The following is a 13805-nucleotide window of genomic DNA, read 5'->3' as shown; positions in this document are numbered from 1 at the left end:
AATATCAATGATAACTCAAGTCAACACAGAAGTGCTGACTACTGGGCTGGTGATACCCTCGGGGAAATAAATCTCCACCAGCAGTGGCATCGACCCAGTGGTTGTAAATAAACTCATCATAGATACCAGGACTAAAATTTTACACTTACGCCAGACGTGCGTTTCGTCTACAAAAGACTGATCAGTGACACTCGAATAAAAAAATGTTTAAAATGCCAAACAAATTACGAAGTTGAAGAGCATTGAGGACCAAAAATTCCTAAAAGTTTTGCCAAATACAGCTAAGGTAATCTATTCCTTGGGTAGAAAAACCTTAGTATTTCAAAAATTCAAGTCAACACAGAAGTGCTGACTACTGGGCTGGTGATACCCTCGGGGAAATAAATCTCCACCAGCAGTGGCATCGACCCAGTGGTTGTAAATAAACTCATCATAGATACCAGGACTAAAATTTTACACTTACGCCAGACGCGCGTTTCGTCTACAAAAGACTCATCAGAAAGAAAGAAAATTGATGTTATAATGATCAAGGAAAAGGTCATCCTTTATTAATACCAAACATTGAGATATCAACATAATTGCTATCGTTATTAGTGTGGCGGCATAGTACCGAAATTTGACAAAATCATGCAAATGGTGATACAAGCATAGGATTTGGCACATACGTTCTTTAGGGTGTACTTTAGTATATAAGAGGGGTAGCAAACACATTTTTGGAAAAAAAATTTCACGGCGGCCATCTTGAATTTAAAATTGAAATCAATTTGCTAAACATTTGAAATTTTGAAAACAGATCGACACGTTATTAATGTGATATTGGTCATGAAAACTATTTCAAATACAACAAAATGACATAAAAATATGTCAAACAGACAAACCTTGTAAAAATAAGTCACCACTTCCGGTTAGGGTTGTAAAAGTTCATACAATCGAGTTAGAGGATAGTGGTAAGGATATGCTATCAAAATGTCCGTTTGATATATAGTTAATTATTTGAGACATACAGGAAGGTCGATTAATGTATTATTTTACCATATTTTCATGTGTTCTTCGTTCTAACAGCTACAGGAACACAATGATGTACAAATCTGGTTTGACGGAAATGCATCTACCAGAACAAGTTTTCTTGCATCCACATTTTCCTCCTGGAAAGATTCTGCAATGACTGCTAATTGTGTCCTATTTGGATTCCAAAATCCATTTGCAGTCTCATTAATCCATCCCAAATCGCCCGGACTAGGTAGACGTTGTTTATATGTTCATGTGTGACTGTCTGTCCCATACATGACAACCTTGCCATGATATAAAGCTCGTGTTGTGTGCTCAAACAGTGCAGGTTTGAGGGTGGAATAGTCATACTGTCTTTGTTTGCTTACATACAATTCAAGCCTGGATTCATTGATGTCAAATGTTGTGGTGAGTCAGGCGTGCGTAACTACAACAAATACCTCTATCAACTCCATGTCAGCTTCACTGACCAATGCAGGTTTCTTACTCAAACGCTCAAACACCTCGGTTACCATAGTCTTCCATGCCGACTGCTTTCCCTTTCCACGAAAATTGGAGAATGTCACTTCCAGTTAAAACGTAAAAAAATGGCAAAACCTCTGATTAAGAACCAAGAGTATGATTAATTTCGTGAATCGGAAGCTATCTCGCAGGTCATTTCCTTTATCAAAATGCAAAACAAAATCTGCGTTGAGTGTCTTGAAAAAGCTGAGCTGATTATCAATGTCGTCTTACACTCCCTTTCAAATGCATTTTTAATATGAACAAATACTATTGCGTGTGCTTCCATGTGACTACAAGGACCACTAATACTTATTCTGTAAACTCATGAACAGATAATCGTAGTTGGCAGTATGAGTAACATCACCGGGCAGAATAAGTGGTTCTGGTTTTGTTTTTAGATATGCAGGTTTCATATTCATGTAAGCATCAGGAAGTTCATGTAATATTTTAGATTTTGGTTTACTTGTGGGTAATATTATCTAATCCTTTCTAACGCTATTATTTTCTTTCAATGTATGTTAACAAATAGAGATTCTGGTCTCATGAAATATAAGTTTGATGTTGTTGAGCTAGGGTTGGGGTCTATGTTGTTGAGCTTGGGTTGGGGTCTATGTTGTCGACCAAGGCTGTGGTAAATAAAGACAACGGTAGTATACCGCTGTCCGAAAGTCATAAATCGATGACGAGAAAACAAACTAAAACCATGGGAAACACATTGCAATTAAATAAAGGCGGACAAACCACAGTCTCATTCAAATAACCTTCAATTACACCTTCATCTTGTTGATATTTACAGTACCTGATCATAAGAGATGTATAACCCATGTCGAAGCAATGTATCTATAAGCTGTATTCTCCAGGTTTATGCAGTGAATAATACTCCAAGATACACACAAAATGGTGTCGCACAATCGGCTGAATGTCTGTGCTGTACTGGGGCCTTCTGTTTGTTTAAATGGCAAATAAACGTTAATAGTTGGACAGTCGAACATTGTAGAAACGTAGTCTAACTGCAATTTATTATCAGGTCAATACTCTTATCATTTTCCCCAACTGTAGCAGAGGAGGTATGCTGTCATCGATATCTTCAGAAACAGAGGATCCATAAAATGTTGTCTTCTTGGAAACTCACTGGCAGCAAATAATTCCAGCCGTCCCTTGCTATATGCATGGAGTCATTGTAAACAGTGACAAACTCGATAACTGATAAGCGCATAGTGTGTACATGTGCAAGTAGAACAGAGTTGTGTAAATCTTTCTCATATAGGTTAATCAGGTCTGCTTATCGAACCACTACTGATTCTTCATAATTTTGTTCAGTTTCAAAGATGTATTTAACCAACTCAGCAAATGCAGTTTCTGTCATAATAGTTTCCTCCTGAGTACAACTGCTCTCGGCCTCTGCGTCTCTTCGTTGCTCTCTCTCTATACAGCTGAGACAAGACATATAATGATTCATTTCTAGTATTATTACATCCACAACTTCTTAGTTTTGCCAACAGCTGTTTATTCTGTGGAACTGTTGCACAATCACTAACCGTTGGTTCAGTTGCATTGTCGTTGCCTCTCTTAAGCAGATAACTCTTTATCATACATGAAACATTGTTGCAAATTTTCAAAGGGACCTGGTTGTTGGTCTTTCAAACGAAGAATACTTCTTAAAACTTCAGGGGACTTGCATTCACTTGTACTTTCATATGAAATTGGTGATATATTGCGTTTCTAGGCTCTCTAAAGTTTCGTATTGTTGAACTTTATTCTGCACAAACTATGATATATAACATTTTTCTTTTTCATTGTGCTTTCAATTCCCTTTCCGTTGTTTAATCGCTGAATATCTTAAGGGATAAGGAGTGCATTTACTTCCTTAAAAAGAGGGATATTTTTGCCCATAATTGTATATCCTTCTGCTGACGATTTCAGTAGGTCAGTTGTTTCTTCCTGACATAAACAACATTTGGTCCAATTAGTTTCCTACTATCTGTTGAGGAAGCTGACTAGCGAATTATGTTCGCCATTTCAAAAAATAACTTTTATATAAATAAAAAATGTAACGATAGAACGATAACGCAAATATGGTGTGAATAAAATATCTCAACACTTATGATATTCAGGTCGAGGGATTATCCTTTTACCATCAGTATAGCACTCTTTTGTATTGCATTTAACTGAATTCTGGTAATCTATGCAATTAAAAATTTGCCTACAGTCAGCCCGATCGTTCATTCAGAATCATTTAACTCCCATGATTTCTATACAACATCCAGAGAAAAACACCCTCCTTCTTGGCTCGGTTCTCTCGTATTCGATTCAGGTACGACTCAATGACTTAATAATTGGGCCAATCAATGAGTATTTGGGAGCACTTTAATCACATACCAGAAAACATAATGCCCATAAATGGGGCATAAAAATGAACGGATTTTAAAGACGACACAGATATGAAATTTGAGATTTTATGATTTTAAGTCTAATAAACTTATCATAGATACCAAGATTGAAATTTTGTATTAGCGCCAAACGCGCGTTTCGTCTACAAAAGATTCATTAGTGACGCTCCAATAAAAAAAATGTTAAAAATGCCTAACAAAGAACGAAGTTGAAGAGCATTGATGACCATAATTTCCTAAAAGTTTTGCCAAATACAGCTTCGGTAGTCCATTTCTGAGGTAGAAGAGCCTTAGTATTTCAAAACTTCAAAGTTTTGTTAACAGTTAATTAATAATTATGGGGCCATTATTTTACTGATTGTATGCGCTTTCTGTACAAATAATATCCTGTTTTTTAAAGAATTCATTCAGAACTATTTCAGACCATGAAAGAGATAAATGCATTTTTTTTTCGATTTACATTTATAGTAAAACGATCCGAAATTGTATATCTTATCAAAATATGTGACATAGCCCATTTAAACTTGACACCAAATTGAATAATAACTTCACTGATGTACCCAAGTGTGATAATATGTTACAGCATAAAATTAGAAGAAATTATTTTCTCTCAAAAAAGCTCTCTGTCGGAATGGGCTATCTGTATCAATATGACGTGATCAGTAGCAAATCACAACATGTCAATGTACGCGTCAACCATTTTTTTGTCAAGCAATGTGATAATATTCAGCTGGTACAAAAAAAAACTAAAATTAAAAGAGATATCAGGTTTATAATTAAGCGTCGACAAACACTCTCCAGTGACGCTCGAATCAGTAAAGGTCAAATAAAGTACGAAGTTGAAAGCATTGAGGACCAAAAACTTCTTTAAGTTATTTAGTATAAACGCACAGTTAGGGTGACGTTATAGTATTATTACAAAATTGATAGTAAGAAACGGAAAAAAAACAAGAGTATTTTCGACTATAAATTAACAACTGTTTTTTTTATATAATTATTTTACCAATAAAAATATACAATGAAACTATTCTGTATTTCTTAGACAATTTGCTAGACGGCGACCCACGAGTCGGCACTTTCTGATAGAGTATCTAATACACCGGAATTTATCGTTTTCATGGAGACGGCGAAAAATTAGTTCCATTCCTGGGTCTAGTATATGGAAACTACATTCCTTGGGTATTTGTAAACATGTGTTGTGTTTGTTGTTGTAAATGAGTTTTTAACGACCTTAACTGGCAATATAGCCCTCGCACGGTTAGTTGTTGTTGTTGTTGTTGTACTATATATACTTGATGCTAACGGACTCTTGAATCAATGACTTCTTTCAGATACTCACGCATGCGTTATACACAATAATTCTATAAACTAAATAACATTATAACGATTAAGGAAATACGTTCTGATGTAAATGTTTACGACACTTTTAACACATCACTATAAAACAGATATAATACTGTCCAATTATCGCTTGTTCTCACCGTATAATGCCTCTGAATAAGACGGTGGCGAATGTGAAAAAGTAGTTCCATATCCTGTTCCGGTATTTGAGAACTGCGTTCCCTGTGTATTGGGATAATACGGTTGCTGTTGTGATTGGCTTAACATTGCAATTTGATGTTGTTGTTGTTGTAATATTATCTGCATTTGAGCCACTCGTTCCTGTCTTGACTGGAACAGAAAAGCTTTTCTATAGTAACAAAACATGATACACACGGTGAGGCAACAAATGAAAAGACCAATTGCTGTTACAATAGCGACAGCATTCATTCCCACTTGTAGGTCAAAACTTGTACTACATGTAGTATTCTTTTCGTTCCTACTAGCACATTCTGCCATTGACCATGCTGAATATCCAATACACAATCCCATAAATGAGAAAGATGTTACAGCAAAAACATAAAACACGACAACCTGAAAAAAAGATGGTCATTAATATTAATTTATGTATTTTTATTATTAAGTTAACATATGTTTTAAGACCCCCCCCCCCCCCCCCCAACTCATACACAGAAACACAGACACACATGTATCAACATCATTGATTTCTGTGTTCGCTATCTATTGTTTTATTTTTATGCTTTAGAAACGTTTGTTTTATTTGCAACAGACATCTTCAAAATTCCTGTCATGGCACTCAATCTGCAGAACCTCTATAATGCTTCCTAATTACATAATAAATATAAAGACTTACTCATACAACTATCTATCAATTTGGTTAATACAAAAGCAGTTTCTACTATTTCAACCTTTTTTGTCAATATCTCTTGTTTGATAGTCTCTTGTAAGATATGTCTAGTGAACAAAAATCTCAGGTAGGATATGTCTCAACTCTCATGTAAGATATGGCTCGTGTTAGCTATGTTTCTTGTAAAATCTGTCTCATGTGAGCTATGTCTCTTGCAAAATTTGTCTCTTGTATTGGTTACCTAAACTACAAAAAACAACCAGTAAAATATTGTTTCATCTCTGCCTCAAGTAAGTGTTCAAAAACTAATCTTTCTCTGTTTTTAATAAGTTCCTTCTCTACTATCAAATAATTAACTTTGGCTATAAAACTTTATGAAAATAGTCAAATATTAACTATTTGTTTTGGATTGTAATTTGTTCTTGATGTTTTAAAAACCATGTGCCTTTGGTGGTCTTTTTGTTTCAGTTGACAAGTTTTACTTTTTCAATTATTAACACTACACTTCTATACAATCTTAAATTAAAGCCTTCTTCTCTAATGAGAAAGGTAAATATGATAAATATACCCCAGGCGGTGTGACGAGATGATTGAAGCTGTTGTTATTTACGTTTCAGCAATAAAGTTTATCGACAGGTTTAAGGTAGTCCTAAGGGCACCAATTGCACCCCTTCAAACGCAGACTTCTTCGTGTACTTTTATGAATCACTGTTTATGGTCAAACTCAGTAAAGACCCGTCTAAATTACATTTAATTGACAAATGCAACAACGCTTGTCGTTATTTTGATGATATGTTTTTGTTCAATAATCAAGAACTGTCTAAATATACTGTCAAAATTTACCAAAATAAACTTCTGCAGAAATCAAATATAAACGAGCACCTTGACAATAGACAAAGTCATGTTTATCTCTGCCATGTTAATGAAGTCTTTATACTAAATCCATTTGGATGTGTACTGATTGATATGACAGTTTTAAATGTATAACTTTTTTAATATTTTTTATTGGCTTTGAACTAGCTGTGATTAACTGCAAGTACTCTCATATCTGCACTTCGCATATATTGTGTTGTGGGATTGTGAAAGTTCCCTACCACGTTCACTCTGTGATTCTGTTAAATATATTCTGCTTTGGATGGTTCTGATGAGTGAAACCTTTTTGAACTGATTTTTATAGTTTGTTCTTATGTTGTACTGTGACATCACTGTCCCAGGTTACGGAGGATTCGTGCGCCTCCACCTATTTTTAATCCAGCCATATCATGTATAAGCATGTCCCAAGTCAGGAGCCTGTAATTAAATGGTTGTCGTTTGTTGCTGCATCATACTTATTTTTTATTCATTATTTTGCACATGAATCAGGCTGTAACTTTTCATTATGGGTCATAAAATGAGTTCATCATATAAAATAATATTGATGAACGGAGAATTGTAATAGTTAAAAGAATATTGTTGCGCATAAATATTATGAGATTGTCTGAAAGAAAACATTTTTCAATATAGATCTCAGAGGCTGATTGAGAGGAGGCCAGAGGGAAATTCATATATGATAAATGCAAAGACTTTTGTTACTCCAAACCTACGCGTTGACCTTCCTGTACACCTTTTAAAAGCTTTGCTGTACATTTGTAGCTGTTTAAAAACAACTTTTATATGTTTTCGACTTTTTAAAATACGTTTTTGTTTGCTTACAAGACATCGTTGTTTTGTTTTATCACTTTCTGTTTTCCAGTCTGAATTACTTGATCCAAGTGCAAGTCCAAAGATAGCTCCTATCAAGATCTAAAAATACAAAAATAAATTTAACTTATTTTAAAGACCAGCAATATTGCATCAGAGGTTACAAAGAAAAAGTCAATATCTTCGGTGGTAAACTTTAACCGAGTAGTATGCATTTGATGGTAAAAGGGTTGTTTTTTATATTAAACAGTACTTTTCTTAATGTTTATTGCAGTGGATCCCTTTGTGTATCGTTTTGTGTACATATCACGATGGTCTTTCGAAGTTCCCAGGGGTTATACTCAAAGATGTTGTTAAGGAAAGTACTGTTTCCCCCTTTCTTATATACAGTTAAACGTCCATGTTTCCGCAGTATAGATTCGCCCTTTAAAATAAAACTTGACTATACTGTAATTTCAAAAGCAAATTCACAGACTGATTCTTGATCTTTGAACTGAGCGAAAACAAAAACATACCTAATCGCAAAAGTATTTTCAGGTTTGCAATTGTCGTATGAAATATAAATACACATGTCTGAGAGTGACAAACACAAATGGAACATTTGGAAAATCAAAGATAAACAAGTGTATAAGAATTACCGTCATAAACTAAAATTAAGTAGAAAATTAACATGCGAGCTTTCTTACCAATTATCTTGCCCAAATAGGAGAAATTGACAGTCAAACTTTCTTACCAATGATCCGGCCCAAATAGGAGATCCAGCTGTTAAGGGGAAGCCACCCCCTGTGCTCTTAGAAACTATTACTATACCAGCAATGATTAACAGTACAGCGCCAGCTGTCATCGCCATAGCAATTATCTTATACTTTTTCACTACATTTAGGCGTAGCGCTAAAAATCTGGCTGAAAAATGAAAATGCTGTTAAATTACAAAATTGTCGATAAATCTTTTAAAATTTTTATATAATTTATCATTGTCACAAGACGAGAGAGATATTTTTTGTACATAAGTCTTTACAATTTCCGTGCATTACTTGATGTTAACAAAGTTTCTCAAGTTTTTTGTTATTGCTATTTTAGTTTTAGTTACAAGAATGTTTGGTTCTACGACACGTAATCCTTCTTTTTATGTTAAACAATTCAACACATAAGGAATTGATTAACAAAAATGAGTAATTCATTTGTGAATATTATTCTCAATTTTATTCGCAGAAAATTATACTTCATATGTCTTTTTTAAATGTATGTACACACATGTGATTTTTTTTATTGTGTGTGGGCACTGTGCGCACTCATTGTATATAGTTTAACGTTTATTCGAAATACATCTGCTATATGTATCACAGATACCGTTAGTATATCCGTCATAAGCAGAAAACAATACTTTTTCGCTTCCTTCGCTCAAATTTAAAATAAAATTCTGAGTAAGTATAAATGTGTGAAATAGGATACTGTTTTTATCTGTCATTGTTTTGTGAAGATTTTAGTACTGTGGTCCTTTTCTAACATGAATGGAAAAATTGCAAGGTTGAGTTCAAAATTAAAGTTAAAAAGTTGGAGGATTGAAGTGTTAACATTGAATGCGATGTGATTCGTGTATCAATAAAGGCAACAGTAGTATATATACCGGTGTTCAAAAGTCATAGATCGATTGAGAGAAAACAAATCCGGATTACAAAATGAAACGGAGGGGGGGGGGGACATATCAACTATAAGAGGAAATAAAGGAACAACAGGAACATTGAAGTGCAAGAAAACAAACGCCAACATACAACAAAACAAACAATTTAATAATAATTGCCATATTTCTGAATTGGTAAAGGACATTCTGAAAAAAAAAATGATGGATTGAACCTGGTTTGATGGCTAGCCGAACCTCCCAATTTATGACAATGCTAAAACATATTGCAGAAATAGCAACACTACGTGACAGAAATACAGCTCAAACATACACAAGAACATTCATCTCAGAGGAACACACCAACAAATAATATTATAGTCGACACAACATGCAAACTGAAAAACAATAACGAACATATTCCATCAACGACAAACACCACAGGATATTAAAAATAGTAATGCGCTTACGTTATTAACATGCAATCTCGAAGGTTATACAATTACAATTACTTTCACAATACTCGTCCAAAGAATTTTCAGGATAATGATGTCATGGAAAGGCAATCCCATATCATTTGGACCCAAAACTACAAGACATAACAGATTATCCAACCGAAGCCATAACTGAAATCTCAAAAACTATTATATGCATGCCGGATGTACAAAACACTGAAACACGTCGTACAGCAATTAGTCAAAATATTGGGTTAGTGTCTCAATGAATTTTGCTTTATGAACAGTGTTGTTCAGATTCCATATAGTTGGTAAGTGCCCCCTAGAATTATGCGTATAAACAGTGAAGTTCAAATTATTCCGTACAGTATGTTAGTGTGCCTGAGATAAAGCCTTTATAAACAGTGTGATCAGATCAATACAGTGGGTTGTGCTCTCTACAATTATGCCCATGAACAGTGTGGTTCAGATCAATACAGTGGGTTGTGCCCTCTACAACTATGCTCATGCACAGTGTGGTTCAGATCAATACAGTGGGTTGTGCCCTCTACAACTATGCCCATGAACAGTGTGGTTCAGATCAATACAGTGGGTTGTGCTCTCTACAACTATGCCCATGAACAGTGTGGTTCAGATCAATACAGTGGGTTGTGCCCTCTACAACTATGCTTATGCACAGTGTGGTTCAGATCAATACAGTGGGTTGTGCCCTCTACAACTATGCCCATGAACAGTGTGGTTCAGATCAATACAGTGGGTTGTGCTCTCTACAACTATGCCCATGGACAGTGTGGTTCAGATCAAACAGTGGGTTGTGCTCTCTACAGCTATGCTCACGAACAGTGTGGTTCAGATCAATACAGTGGGTTGTGCCCTCAACAACTATGCCCATGAACAGTGTGGTTCAGATCAATACCGTGGGTTGTGCCCTCTACAACTATGCTCATGCACAGTGTGGTTCAGATCAATACAGTGGGTTGTGCTCTCTACAACTATGCCCATGAACAGTGGTGTTCAGATCAATACAGTGGGTTGTGCTCTCTACAACTATGCTCATGAACAGTGTTGTTCAGATTCCATACAGTGGGTTAGCGTCCCCTAGATTTATGCTTATGAGCAATGAGGTTCGGATTCCATACAATGGGTTAGTGTTCGCTAGAATAGTGCTGATGAACAGATTGTTAAAGATTTCAAACAGTGGTTATGTTTCTCTTAAAAATAGACCTATGAACAGTGTCGTTCAAATCCAATCATGTGGGTCAGTGTTCCTTAGAATTATGCTTATGAACAGTGTGGTTCAGTTTCAAGACAGTGGGTTCCTGTCCCCTTAAATAAGGTCTAGGAACAGATTGGTTAAGATTCTATCCAGTGGGTTGTGCCCCCTACAGCTATGCACATGAACAGTGTGATTCAGATGCCATACAGTGGGTTAGCAATCTAATTAAAAACCGATCTCTCATCGCTCCTGTTTCTGATATGTCGCGTGGGAGATCTAACGAAACCCGCTTTGAGGTCACATGTGAGTGACCTCGAAGGTGTGTCTTTTTCGACCAATGAAATTGAGTCTTCCACGATCTTGGAAGTTTAACGTAAGGCAAAGGGATGTAACTCATTTTATTTACGACGAAATCGTCAGTCATAAAAATTCATAAACTTTTTTGATTGGCTTATTAATAGGTCGTCAACTCATTTGCATATCTTTATAAATTCATGACTTTTAGTTCACTCACATGTGACCTCAAAGCCGGTTTCGTTAGATCTCCCACGCGACATATCAGAAACAGGAGCGATGAGAGATCGGGTTTTAATTAGATTGGTGGGTTAGTGTCCCATCGATTTATGCTTATGAAAAGTGCGGTCCGGATTCTAAACAGTGTGTAAGTGTCACATATTCAGATCCATTCAGTAGTTTTGTGTCCCTCATAACTATTCTGATGAACAGTGTGGTTCAGACTCTATATATTAGGTTTGTGATCCCTAGAATAATGCTTATGAACAGTGTGGTTCAGATTCCTTATATCGCGTTCGTGTCCCCAATAGATATGCTTTATGAACAGTGTGGTTAAGATTTTACAAAATTGGTTCGTGTCTCGTAGAATTATAATTATGAAAAGTAAGGTTTAAATTATATATGGAAGATTTGTTTTCACCTAGAATTATACTTATGAACAGTGTGGTTCAGATTCAATATAGTGAGTTTGTGTGTCCCCATGGATTATGCTTTATGGACAATGTGGTTCAGATTCCATATATTGGGTAAGTGTCCCATATAATTATGCGTATGAACAGTGTTGTTCAAATTATTCCGTACAATGGATGAGTTTCCCATCGAATTAGGCTTCTGAACAGTTGGGTTTAGATTCCATACAGTGAGCTTGTATACACAATTTTATGCTTATACAGAGTGGGTTAGTGTCCCCTAGAATTAGACGGATGAACAGTGTGGTTCAGATTCCGTATAGAGGGTTAGTGTCCCCTAGAATTAGGCTTTATGGACATTTAATGCAAAGCTATGCATATATGTACTTACCTTCCTCCTCGGGTGTTAACTGCTGTTGAGGAAACTGACATCCTCTCAGATCCACTCCCGAAATATGCATTTCAATATATTTAATTTCCTTTAAAAAGCTTTTATACAGTAGAATATTAAATTTTGTTATTACGAAATGTGTATTGAAAATACAGGTAAAAATTCTAAAAATAGTTTTCCTGTTTACGTGTTATTTTATTGACTATATCATGCTATAATTATATTTGAACAACACAAAACGTTACCCAGAGCAGTATCAAGGAATATTTCGTGTAATTCATCTTGTATCTCGAGTACTCAGGTTGTATAAAAAGTAATCCGTTATTTCCAGAAAATTGGGTCCTTTGATTGAGTAAGATTGAATCATATTTATAATTGCAAATGAAATATTTGATACACGAATCAATTCTTTGAAATTTTTACATGGTATGTTATTATAAAACATTCATGATTTTCTCAATTTATTGAGGACTCATTGGTGGCCTTGGGCTGTTTTCTGCCTTTTGGTCGGGTTATTGTCTTTTCGACACATTCCCCATTTTTAATTTAATGTGGACACACTTTATATGGTTAATGTTTATCACTATCCAATCAGGATTCTTCTTTCTGAAAACTATTTCCCCTGTGCGCCACGTATATTAGCATCATTTTGTTATACTTTTCAGCTTTTTGGGTTAAAATAATTGTCTTTAAATTAAAAAAGTTTACAGAGATCTCGAAATCTATAGAAACAAATGTAATCAATTCAGATATGCACATCATGCTGTTATGTTGCGGAGGGAGGGATTGTATGTGCCTGTCCCAAGTCAGGAGCCAGTATATAGTTCGTTAGTTGTTATGTACATGTATGTGCCTGTCCCAAGCCAGGAGCCAGTAGTTCGTTAGTTGTCGTTAGTTTGAGTATTTCATATTTGTTTTTGGTCATTAGTTATGTTGTTCATAAATCAGACCGTTAGTTTTTCGTTTGAATTGTTTTACATTTGCCATTTCGGGGCCTTTTACAGCTTACTATCCGGTAAAAACATACTGTGACCTATAGTTGTTAATTTCTTTGTCATTTCGTCTCTTGTAAAGACTTTTCTCATCGGCAATCATACCACTTCTTTTTATCTTTATATGTATTTCAACCTTTTAACGTTTAAATTTCGATGATTTTTTTTTTGTTGAGAAAAAAGTATTTAGAAACAACCAGTTTCTTAACTGGACATACATTTGATTTTACTCCTAACTACTGAGTGCATATCGGAAAATCATCAAATGCATTTCATGTTTTGCTTACCAATGCTGAAGATCGAACCAACTGGCTCTTAAAACCGAGGCAATTATGCTTCCCAAGGACAATTCAAGGCAGACCAATAGAAAGAAAAAGAATTGCAAGTTACATCGGTTACCATAAATAAATCAAATTGATTAATTCTATCATTTATTGAAA

General features: G+C 35.2%; 1 protein-coding gene across 1 annotated transcript; it reads right to left on the bottom strand.

Moving 5' to 3' along the window:
• Positions 1–5187: 5187 nt before the first annotated feature.
• LOC143067090 (uncharacterized) lies at positions 5188–12532 on the bottom strand. The gene is made up of 4 exons (XM_076240127.1): positions 12374–12532; positions 8504–8673; positions 7783–7872; positions 5188–5816 (listed from the first exon to the last, which is right to left on the bottom strand). The coding sequence occupies exons 1-4, from the start codon at positions 12441–12443 to the stop codon at positions 5367–5369; spliced, it is 780 nt and encodes a 259-aa protein (XP_076096242.1). The 5' UTR covers positions 12444–12532; the 3' UTR covers positions 5188–5366.
• Between the last annotated feature and the right edge of the window lie 1273 nt (positions 12533–13805).

Source organism: Mytilus galloprovincialis, chromosome 3, assembly GCF_965363235.1.
Source record: "Mytilus galloprovincialis chromosome 3, xbMytGall1.hap1.1, whole genome shotgun sequence".
Lineage (NCBI taxonomy): Eukaryota > Metazoa > Mollusca > Bivalvia > Mytilida > Mytilidae > Mytilus > Mytilus galloprovincialis.
This window is presented reverse-complemented; position numbering and strand designations above follow the sequence as displayed.

Excerpts from the sequence above, each read along its gene's own strand:
- LOC143067090 (XM_076240127.1), bottom strand. The coding sequence starts at position 12,443 with ATGCATATTTCGGGAGTGGATCTGAGAGGATGTCAGTTTCCTCAACAG. Across the intron at positions 7,873-8,503 it reads CTATTTGGGCCGGATCATTG|ATCTTGATAGGAGCTATCTT; the intron begins GTAAGAAAGTTT and ends TTGTATTTTTAG. Across the intron at positions 5,817-7,782 it reads AAACAAAACAACGATGTCTT|GTTGTCGTGTTTTATGTTTT; the intron begins GTAAGCAAACAA and ends TCTTTTTTTCAG.